Source organism: Piliocolobus tephrosceles, chromosome 1, assembly GCF_002776525.5.
Source record: "Piliocolobus tephrosceles isolate RC106 chromosome 1, ASM277652v3, whole genome shotgun sequence".
In the NCBI taxonomy this organism is placed as follows: Eukaryota; Metazoa; Chordata; class Mammalia; order Primates; family Cercopithecidae; genus Piliocolobus; species Piliocolobus tephrosceles.
The window spans coordinates 70,033,689-70,046,114 of NC_045434.1; the positions used below are offsets into that span (position 1 = coordinate 70,033,689).

General features: G+C 35.9%; 1 protein-coding gene across 15 annotated transcripts in view; it reads left to right on the plus strand.

The window, feature by feature from the left end:
• RPS6KC1 (ribosomal protein S6 kinase C1) overlaps positions 1–12,103 on the plus strand; it is a 218,062-nt gene extending 205,959 nt beyond the window's left edge. For all 15 annotated transcript variants that reach the window (XM_023203758.1, XM_023203767.1, XM_023203768.1 and 12 more), the window contains 2 exons: positions 195–290; positions 11,147–12,103. In XM_023203758.1, the coding sequence (XP_023059526.1) occupies positions 195–290; positions 11,147–11,257 (207 nt within the window). In that variant the 3' untranslated portion in view covers positions 11,258–12,103. The remainder of the gene's footprint in view (positions 1–194; positions 291–11,146) is intronic.
• Positions 12,104–12,426: the final 323 nt, after the last annotated feature.

The following is a 12,426-nucleotide window of genomic DNA, read 5'->3' on the forward strand; positions in this document are numbered from 1 at the left end:
GATTGTCTTCATTTCAGTTAAAAGTTCTATAGGCTCATAGCCCTCATCCTAAACAGCTTAGGCGGCGGTGTTGATTACTACACCTCCGATTAAAATGGTTGTTGAGCTCTCTGTACTTGCTGTCCCTAAATCCTATGATATAACAAAATATGATGTTATTTGGGATAAGAAGTGTGCCTGATTGATTGTTTCAGACTCTGGTTGAATGCCATCCAGCAGGAATAAATACTCACACTACTTTGAACATGCCAGAATGTGTCTCTGAAGAGGCTCGCTCACTCATTCAACAGGTAATTTAATTGACCTAATGGCCAGGTTTATCAACCATGCAGATTAGCAGAGCCCACACCTCCAGAACCTTACAAAGAGATTAGTTTGGAGCAAGAAAAACCCATTTAACCTAAAACAAAGATGCATTCAGAATTAATACTGTATATTTTCAGGCTTTCGCTATCATCAAAGTATTGATTGGGTCAGAGAGTATAGTTAAAACTTCTTGGTATTAATTTTTTTTCCAAAATTCAGGACTCACATTTAGTCAATTCCGTATATTTGTATAACTCTGTGATTTGAGTATTGCTTTTAGCTTGTCTGGGGCTGCTCTAATTTTGCAGTTGCATTTTGTAACCTATGAATGGCTGTTTTCAGTTTTTAATTCTTATTTATAAATTTACTCAGGTTATTTATAAAGCTACTTAGGTAGCTTAGGAGGGGCATATTAGAAAATCTTGTCAAGTTAGATACTTCATCATTGGTGGAACTTGGGCATTGATGTCAATGATTACATTTCTGGTGGCTTTGAAGAAAGAGACCATTGATAATTAAAGTTCAGTATCCCAGAGACAGGCTTGGAACTCCAGGGAGCTGCTTAGATTGATTCCCCATACTTAAATTATTCCTCTAGTTTTGTGTAGTGAATTTTGCTGAGTATATTGAGGGTTGTTAGTACTCTGGTGCGACAGGCCCTTTGCTGGGCTATCAGCTGGAACAAGCAGGCCTGGGATCCTTATACTTTGATGAAAAATATAATGGAAAAAGTTATTTGAAAAAGATCAAGAACTAAAATTATGTAATGAAACATGGATTGTTCTTAAAAATCAGGGAAAACAAAAATTGAAAGAAAAGAGGGCAGGGGAGCATATATTAGAAAGATAATTAACTAGTATTCTCTTGAAGAGTGATGTTGCTTTCATTCAACAAATATTATATACAAGGCACAATGCTATAAGCTACAAAGGTAAGACACGTGAATAACCATACCACATGGAAATTAATAAAGGCTGTCAAAGAGTTTTAAAAAATACTATGGCAAGTCAAAAGAAGGAGGCAGATATAATCAGTGGAGTGGTTGTATTAGGGAAAGTTTTTGTGGAATGGATGCTACTTTTGCTGGGCCTTAGAATTTCAGCATGGCAAGGCAGGATGTGGGGAGAACAGTCTTGGTGGAATGAATGGTTTGAACAAAGGCAAGGAAGGAGTCTGAAAGACCCAAGTTTAGGAAACAAAAGTTTGATTTATCTGGACTAGAGAGATAAGTAAAGATATGGGTAGTAGGTGAGCATAAAAAAATAAGTTGGAGTTCTCTTATGGGGTTCTATCATCACAAACACAAGAGTAGAGTGATAATATTTAGTTATTAAAATTTGAGATTTGGCCGGGCACAGTGACTCATGCCCGTAATCCCAGCACTTTGGGAGGCCGAGGCAGGCGGATCACGAGGTCAGGAGATTGAGACCATCCTGGCTAACATGGTGAAACGCCATCTCTACTAAAAATACAAAAAATTAGCCGGGTGTGGTGGTGGGTGCCTGTGGTCCCAGCTACTCGGGAGGCTGAGGCAGGAGAATGGCATGAACCTGGGAGGCGGAGCTTGCAGTGAGCCGAGATTGCGCCACTGCACTCCAGCCTAGGTGACAGAGTGAGACTCTGTCTCAAAAAAAAAAAAGAGATTTGGAGTTTGTGGAGAGGAGTAAAAGATTTAGAGTTGTACTTCAGGAAGATTAATTTGCCCAGAGTACGTAAACTATAAAGAAACAATCAGGTTGGGAATGCTGAGATGAGAATACCTACAGCACTTTAGATTAAGAGGTAATGAAGAGATACATAAAACATTTCATTCTAATGGGAAAAAGAGCAGCTATTCATTTGATTTCATCTTATTTGTTGTGGCATGAGATAAATTCAAAGTATTTTTTAGTAAATAATTTAGGAAAGACTAGCAACTGCTATTTTTTTGTTTATCTTCCTTAAAGAAGTAGTCATTATTATCTAATACTAAAAATAGAATTCCCCATAATAAGTTATCAAGTTCTGCTTTTGTCTTTATTAGAAGTTATGTTGTAAAGGAATCTAGGCTTAAGGTATGGTAAGTCTCCAAACTCAGATATGTATATCTTATATAGTAAATCAGCATTATGTCATTGGCCTGCCTAAGGAAACTACCACTCATGTTGAGGAAACATCATCAGGAAAGGGAAAAGGGGTCTCTTGGCATGATAAGCAATTTGTCATTTTGACTTTCCTTTTCCACTACCTCACAGGTCATAGAGGTCACTTTAAAAAAAAAAATCACAAAATGATTTATATGGAAATAATTCTACTTGGGGGAAATTTTCTCCTCTTTGGTCTTTTAGCTCCTTGCTTTGTTGTTAGATTTCATAATCCCCTGTACCCCTGGTTCATTTATCTGTCCAAGTCAAGCGAATGGTGCCAAAGTAAACATAATTACATTTTAAATGCAATCTTAAAAAAATTCCTCAGAGCATGTATGTTTGTGCTTTAGCATGTACATTAGTTAATTATGACACAGTTGCTTGGTCAGTTTTAGGAAATTGTGTGAGGAAAAGACCAAAACAAATTTTTTGTGCCCTCATTGCTCAGCTCTGTTGCCTATTTTTCAGGAGAAAGGAGGTTGGCAGCTGCTGTCTTGGATTCATTAACTTGAATGTACCACTGGCTGACATTTTCTTAAGCAGTAGAATCTTTCTGTGACCTCTCTTGAGATGTATTATAGCCTTTAAAATGGCAGAATAAGCAAGATAGTCATGGTTAAAACAATTACACTTTTGCCTATAGATTTATACTTGCAAATATATAGAGGAGTTCATGAACTAATTAAATTGACTTTAGTAAAAGTCAAAATATGAACCTTTAGAATTTCACATTTAAAGTAACATTTTAGAAAGAAACCAGTTGTTTATAATGAAGAAGAAAGAACTTACATGTTTATATGTTTCCTGAAATACTAAATATAATGCTGTCATTGCAGTTAATTCTTACAAATATTTGAAATGTTAGATTTATATTAAAATGTTTGATGCCTTCCACATTTCAGTCAGTAGTCATAAATTGTCTGTAAAAGTGGATTTGATACATGTAGGATATTCCTATGATGTTTGTTTTATAACAATAGCTTTTCTCTTAGCAAATCGTAGCAACTACTAATATAAAAATTCTTTGAGCAATTAGGTTTAATAAACAGTGTAGTATGGTTCAGTTTGAGTGCTAGACATAATATCAAGTAAAAGACTGTTAGTATAGTCTTTTGAAGTGTATGCTTCACTCCCCGTATGGATTTAGTTATACCCAAGTGAAGTAATAGATTCTTAGCATTTGCAGATCTCACTTTCATGAGGCAGTGTAATGTTGTTGTTAAGGCATGGATTCTGGAATCAGAATGCTTGAAGTCAAATCTTGTCTTTGCCACTTACTACCTGTTTGATCTTAAACAAGTTACTCAATTTCCCTTTTCTTATCTATAAAAGGGAGATAATAGTAGCTATTCATAGAATTGTGAGTTAAATGAGTTAGCCTGTCATAAGCACTTAGAATAATACCTGGCATGTGGTAAATGTCATGTATATCTTTGTTAATATTATTGATGGGACAGTGAGGAACATTCGTGACACAGTAATTTGCAATTTGATGAAGCATGTATTGGAATTATAGGGCTGCTAATGAAGAATGAGGCTACTGCTATTGGCATAGGTCAACAAAATTCTTTTTTTTTTTTTTTTTTTTTTTTTGAGACGGAGTCTCGCTCTGTCGCCCAGGCTGGAGTGCAGTGGCTGGATCTCAGCTCACTACAAGCTCTGCCTCCCGGTTCATGCCATTCTCCTGCCTCAGCCTCCCAAGTAGCTGGGACTACAGGCGCCCGCCACCTCACCCGGCTAGTTTTTTTTTTTTGTATTTTTTTTAGTAGAGACGGGGTTTCACCATGTTAGCCAGGATGGTCTCAATCTCCTGACTTTGTGATCCACCCGTCTCAGCCTCCCAAAGTGCTGGGATTACAGGCTTGAGCCACCGCGCCCAGCCAGGTCAACAAAATTCTAAAAAAGTAGTGGACTGGCATATAATAGCAAACAATTGATACTTATTGTACAAATAATTGAATTAATCATGAATGAAATAAAAATTAGAAATAATGAAAAAGAAAGAGAAGAAATAGAAGTTTTGGTTAACGTCCAAGAGTGGAATTTCCTATATATTGGACTACAAATATTGTAAATAAATAATTTAATATTTCAGTTGCACTTGACTACATTCTGTGAAAAAAAATATTTACTGTGAGTATTCTTAAATTTGAGTGGCTGTGGCTTCATAAGTTAGTTGGCAGAGTTTCTTTCCCTCAGAAAGTATGAAGTTAGACAGATTTGGTGAAAAACCTATCATTTCAGTGCTTTGGAAATGGATCAAAGGATACAACAATCTGAAAGGTATTTATGCTTAAAAAATAGCTGAACTGGCCGGGCACAGTGGCTCACGCCTGTAATCCCAGCACTTTGGGAGGCTGAGGTGGATGGATCACTTGAGGTCAGGAATTTGAGACCAGGCTAATATGGTGAAACCCTGTCTCTACTAAAAATACAAAAATTAGCTGGGCATGGTGGTGGGTGCCTGTAGTCCCAGGTACTTGGGAGGCTGAGACAGGAGAATTGCTTGAACCTGGGAGGTAGAGGTTGCAGTGAGCCGAGATCGTGCCACTGCACTCCAGCCTGGGCAACAGAGTGTGGCTGTGTCTCAAACAAACAAACAAAAAACAGCTGAACTCTGGGAAAGAAGAGTGGGGACTCTTGACCCAGGGCTGCTTTCAGTCTCCCCTTCCTGCTTGATCAGGAGCAAAGGTTCTGCCAGGGTGGGGTAAACCATGAGGACTGATCCTGAGGCTGCATAAATGTGCACAGGAACAGGGAATAGGCCCAGCAGAAAGTAAAATCCAGGGCAGATGTGGTTTTGTGGCCTAAACTTTGAGTGTGTTCTCCTATGCATTGGCAGAGAACAGAAGCTTGAAGGGCTGAGATATTTGAATACAACCTCTGTTCAGTCATTGGTTGACCCATAAGCTATGCAGACACAGGGGTGACCCTGAGAAAGCCAGCTTTAAAAAGAAAAAAAAAAAATGTGGAAACTTGTCAGCAGCTGCACATTACAGTGCAGTGGGAAGGGAACTTAGCAACTTTATAGATCTAACTGAAACAAGTTACCAAACAAAGAACAAACAATCCAATAGCAATGATAAACTTCATGGGGAAAAAATCAGACTCTAGAGTTGCTAAAATATACTATCTAAAATGTCTTGTTTTCAGTGAAGTGTAATGTAAGACATACACAAACAAAAATGTATGTCCCATATTCAGGAAAAAAAAAGCAATCAGGAGAAATTGTCTCTGAGTGTACCCAGACAATGGATTTACAAAGACTTTAAAGCAGCTATTGTAAATATTTCCAAAGAACGAAATGAAACTGTGTTTAAATAATTAAACAAGTGACAAAAATGAATCAACAGAGATTCTGTAATAAGGAGAAAGTATATTTTTAAAAAACAGAACTAAGTAGAAGTCACAAGTTGAAAAATACAATAACTGACATGAAAAATTCACTAGAAAAAAAATGACTGAAGTAGCTAACAGCAAATTTGAGATAGAAGAAAGAATAAATGAACTTAAATTAATAGAAATTATTGAATCAGAAAAATAGACATAAAAATTGAAAAAAATGAACAGACTATGGAAATCTGTAAGACAATAGCAAATGTACCAGTGTACATATAATGATAGTCCCAGAAGGAGAGGAGAAAGGGAAAGGGACAGCAAAAATAAATAATGGCTAAAATCTTTCCAGATTTGATGAAAAGCATTAACTTATGCATCCAAGAAACTCAACAGACCCTATGTAGGAAAATGCAAAGAGGTCTACACTTAGACATATTTAGACATATCCACACTTAACCAAATTGTTGAAAGACAAAAACAAGAAAATTTTGGAGGCAGTAAAAGGAAAATAACTTACATAGAAGGAAGCATTAATGTCTAACTAATTATCAAAACATGGAGGACAGAAGATAATAGAATGATACAAAGTGCTGAAATCAAGAAGCAGCAGTAAACCAAGAATTCAGCAACATTATCCTTTAAAAATGAAGGTGCATAAAGACATTCCCAAATACAGAAAGACTGGGAGGGTTTATTGCTAGCAGAATTGCCTTACAAGAAATACCACAGGAATTCCTTCAGGGTGGAAAGAAATGACACCAGGTAGTAACATATCTGAGGAGGAAATGGGGAACACTGAAAATTGTAGATATGAGTTCATAGAAAAGACTCTCTCTCTCTCTCTCTCTATATATATATATGTGTGTGTGTGTGTGTATATATATGTATATATGTAGAGAGAGCTACATGCAATTTTATCTTTTAAATAAAATATATATATGCACATATATATATATATACATTGTCTATTACTAAATTGTCTGTTTTTCCTTTCAATTCAGTTCAATTTTGTTTCCTATATTTTGAGGCCATTAGTGCATGTACATTTGTAATTGTTACAGCTACTCATGTACTATCACTATGAAACATTTGTCAGTCCCATCTTACTATTAAGATAGATAGTAAATATATATACACATACATATATACATACATTTTATGTCTTTTAAATAAAATATATATTACATACATACACATATATACATTATGTATGTATACATATACATTTGTATGTGTATATTTAAAAGACACAAAATTGCATTTATATATTTTATTTAAATATATATTTTATTTAAAAGACATAGGCCGGGCGCGGTGGCTCAAGCCTGTAATCCCAGCACTTTGGGAGGCCGAGACGGGCGGATCACGAGGTCAGGAGATTGAGACCATCCTGGCTAACACGGTGAAACCCTGTCTCTACTAAAAAATACAAAAAAAACTAGCCGGGCGAGGTGGCGGGCGCCTGTAGTCCCAGCTACTCAGGAGGCTGAGGCAGGAGAATGGCGTGAACCCGGGAGGCAGAGCTTGCAATGAGCTGAGATCCAGCCACTGCACTCCAGCCTGGGCGACAGAGCGAGACTCCATCCCAAAAAAAAAAAAAAAAGACATAAAATTGCATGTGTGTATATATATATGTGTGTATATATATTATTTAAAAGGCATAAAATTGCATGTAGCAACAATTATAAAACCATGCTATTGGGTTTAACACACATAGAAGCAATATCTAAATATTTATGATGATAATAGACAAAGGAAGGGGGCTATGGTGGAGCAAAGTTTCTACCTTTTGCTAAATTAAAGTTACTACTGTTTTGAAGTAGATAAATGATCTTATAAGATAAGTGATATATTAAGTGATAAGATACATATTGTAGGGATACAGCAACCCCCCAAAACAAAAAAAATCCTAAAAACGAAAAAGAAAGTAGAGAAACTAAAATGGTACAGCAAAAAGCACTTAACACAAAAGAAGGCAGTAAAGGAAGAACAAATAAGATAGCAAATCTAGAAAACAAGTAGGAAAATAGCAAATATAAACCCACCATGTCAATAAAGTGAATGTCTAAACATGCCAAACCAAAGGCAGATTCTGTTAAGCTGGATCTTCTGTGTGTGAGAGACAAAGCTTAAATTAAAAAATGAACAGATTGAAAGACAAAGGATGGAAAAGAATAAACCATACCAACAGTAACCACAGAAGAGCTGTAGTGGCAATATTAAATATCAGACAAAATGGGTATTAAGATAGATTTACTAGGGACTGACAAATGTTTCATAGTGATAGTACATGGGTAGCTGTAACAATTACAAATGTATATGCACTAATAATAGCCTTAAAATATAGGAAACAAAATTGAACTGAATTGAAAGGAAAAGCAGACAATTTAGTAATAGTAAGTGGAGGCTCAATACTCCATTCTCCATGGTTTATAGAATCCCAGCAAGGACATTGAAGACTGGAACAAGCTGTAACTGACATGTATATAACACTTCACCCAGTGACTGCAGAACACACATCCTTATCAAGTACATACAAAACAATCTCCAAGAAAGATCACATGCTAGGCCATAAAACAAGTTTTAGCATTTAAAGGGATTGAATTCATACAATGTATTCTGAATTACATTGTACACTGATTATAATAACCATAACAATCAAAGTAGAAATCAACAAGAGGAGGAGATCTGCTAAATCCACAAATATTTGAAAATTAAACCGTATACTTCTAAGTTTTGTAGGAGTTAAAGAAGAAATATCAAGAAAAACTAAAATAAGTTTTAAATGGAACGAAAAGGAAAACACAATATAACAAAATGTATAGGATACAGCTAAATCAATTCTTGAGGGAAATTTATAGCTTTAAATGACTATATCAGAAAAAAAAAAAAGGAAGGTTTCAAATCAAAATCTTAGCTTGCACCATAAGAAACTATGAAACAAAGCTAGATATGGTTGTGTGCTCCTGTAGTCCCAGCTACTTGGGAGGCCGAGGTGTGAGGATCACTTGAGTTCAGGAGTTCAAGACCAGCCTGGGCAACATAGTAAGACCCTGTCTCTAAATTTAAAAAAAGAAAGAAAGAAACTATGAAAAGAAGCTGTAAAAAACAAAGTAAATCCAAAGCAAGCAGAAGAAAGGAAGCAGAAATCAGTAAGATAGAGAACAGAAGAATAAGAGAAAAATTAGCAAAATTGGGAAACCTTTAGCTGGTTCCAAACTGTGCGTAAAAAGGCAAAGGACCTATAATGTCCAAAACAATTTTGCAAGAGAACAAAGTTGGAGGACTTACACTACCTGATTTCCACACTAACTGTAAAGTCACCATAGTTTTAAGACCACAGTGTTTTTCTAACAAATGGCACTGGGAAATTGAATATACACATGCTAAAAACAAAATGAACTTAGACCCTTCATATTATTTGCAAAAGTTAACTCAAAATAGCTCATATATTTGTATATAAGAGTTAAAGCCATAACAATTGTAGAAGAAGACAAAGGAGAAAATCTTTGATGTTGGGTTAGGCAAAGAAGTATTAGATGTGATACTAAAAGCGTGGTCCATAAAAGGGAAAGTTGATAAAGTAGATTTCCTTAAAATTAAAAACTTGTGCATTCAAAAGTCACCATTAAGAAAATGAAGACAATAGGGTGGGTATGGTGGCTTATGCCTGTAATCCCAGCACTTTGGGAGGCCATGGCAGGAGGACCTCTTGAGCACAGAAATTTGCACCTAGCCTTGACAACATAGCAAGACCCCACCTCTATGAATAAATAATAAAAATATAAAAATTTTAAAGAAGGAAAATGAAGACAAGTCACAGACTGGGAGAAAATATTTGCAAATCATGTACCTGATAAGGGACTTATATTCAGAATATATAAAGAACTCTTGTAATTCAGTAAGATAGACAATTCAGTTTTAAAATGGGTGGAAAGTTAGATATTTCACCAAGGAAGCTATTTGAATGGCTAATGAGCACATGAAAAGATGCTCAACATTATTAGTTGTTAGGGAATATAAATTAAAACCATAATAAGGTACTACTCATATCAAGAGAGGGGCTGTTACCAAAATGACAGTACCAAGAGCTGAGGATGTAGAGAAACTGAAATCCTCAAACTTAAATGTTTGTGAGAATGTAAGATGGTACAACTACTTTAGAAAAGTTTGGAAATTTTATAAAAAGTTAAACATAAGCTCATTCTGTGACCCAGCAATTCTACTTCTAGGAATGTAACCAAGAAAAATGAAAATATATGTCTACACAAAGACATGTACATGAATGTTAATAGCAACATTATTCATTATAGCCCCAAACTGGAAAGTCCAAGTATCTAAAAACTAGTGAATGGATTAATGAAATGTGGTACATTTAAACAATGGAATACTAAGGAAAAGGAACAGACTGTTGATACTTGCTACAATGTGGATGGATCTCAGAAACATGAGTGAAAGAAGGCAGCAGCAAAAGACTACATATTTTATGATTTCAATTATATGAAATGTTCAGAAAGGGCAACTTTATAGAGAAAAAAGGCAGGTCAGTGGTCGCCGAGGGCTGGGGATGGGAGTGGGGATTAACTGTAAATGGCATGAGGAAGCTTTTTAGGGTAATCAAAATGTTCTAAAACTGGATTGTGGTGCTAGTTGCACAACTCTTTAAATTTACTAAAAGTCATCAAATTGTACACTTTATAAGGGATGAATTTTATGCTCTATAAATTATCCCTCAGTAAAGTTGTTAACACAAAAATTTGACATTATTAAACCACAAAATTTTTTTTACGTATTTTACACTGGTGTCCTATTTCTGAAGAAACCAAAACTTGTTTCATTCATTAGATTAAATTATTTCCTTTGTGTCAACTATGCCAAAGACTAGTAATTTTGGAATGCTAAAAAGCATATTCACACTTAGGTAAAGTTTAGTCTCAATATATACATAGTTCATTAGGGGTCAAAAGATTTACTTTGCTTCCCAAATTTTCTAATCATGGAGGAAGTAACTGGCTATCTCAGAATCTAGTGCAGTATCTAATGTCATGGTGTACTTTTGGGGTAGGAAATTGATAGGTATAGCTATCTTATTGTACTCCATGAGGATGAGGGAAACAAAGGAAGTTACTCAAGGCCATGTTTTCCATCAGTTGAAAAGCCGTAAACTCAGTTCAGGTGTCTCTCACACCCCACAGCTAGAGTGGTATTAGATATATCTCCCTTTCAAGAAAACATGGTCACTTGGGTATTAATCAAGACTTTGTTACCAGAGTTGAATTTAGAAGTTGTTTCCTTTCAAATATTGGTTTTCCTTTGATTTGCCAGTTGGATTCTTGTTACTCACTAAATCTGTCTTTTTTTTTTTTTTTTTTTAGCTCTTGCAGTTCAATCCTCTGGAACGACTTGGTGCTGGAGTTGCTGGTGTTGAAGATATCAAATCTCATCCATTCTTTACCCCTGTGAATTGGGCAGAACTGATGAGATGAATGTAATGCAGGGTTATCTTCACAGATTCTGAGCACCTCTGTGACAGGCATCTCCAGCACTGAGGCACCTCTGCCTCACAGTCACTTACGGAGCACCAAAGCATTTGGATAAAGACCGTTATAGGAAATGGGGGTGGGGCTGGGGGGAATGGCTGAAAGAGAACATTTCGTTTACAATTACAAGATATTAGCTGATTTTGCCAGGGGCTGTTATATACATACCTTCAACCAAGGTGGGATCTGAATTTAGTCCACATTCGGTGTTGCAGATGAGTTGTAAAGCCAACCGAAAGAATTCCTTCAAGAAATCCCTCCGTAGGAAGCTGTAAGTGTAGAATGAAGTTTTACTTGAAAGGACCTTTACGTGGCAGCTAACAGTGCTTTTTGCTGACCAGGATTGGTTTATATGATTAAATTAATATTTGCTTAATAATACACTAAAAGTACTTCATGAACAACGTCATCAGTGCAACTTAAAAGTGAGAAAAATAGAATATACATGTAATTTCTGACAGAAAACCTGTACCCTGATGCTGTATAATTAATGTATGTTGAATGTGGTCCCAGATTATTTCTGTGAGAAGACACTCCATGTTGTCAGCTTTGTACTCTTGGTTGATACTGCTTATTTAGAGAAGGGTTCATATAAACACTCACTCTGTGTCTTCAACAGCATCTTTCTTTCCCCATCTTTCCATTTTCTGCACCCTCTGCTTGTTCCCTCATATTCTGTTCTTCCAACTCCTGCTAACACACATGCAACAAAAAAGGGAAGGAAGTGCTTATTTCCCCAAATTGTGTAAGGACTAAGAAATCATGATGTCAAATAAACATGGTGAAACATTAGATCTCTTCTTCATTTAATAACCCTCCCCCCTTGTTTTTCTTAAAGAAATGCCTCCGTTCGTTTCCTTGTGAAATATTATCAGTTTCTACCATTGCTTCTCATGCTTGACTTTGTTTTACTTTTTGGCTTGGTATACTAAGAAGCAAAGGATCTCATCTAAATGGAATTGAATGGCAGTCCTAGTTTGTTACTTTGGTGATGAGATTTTCAGATTTGAACTAATCTATCTGACATGATGTAGAAAGAATGTAAGTATTCACACATCTCCAAACATTTGTATTTGTTACTTCTTTTTGTTGCTAAGGTAGCTCCTGTAGTTATA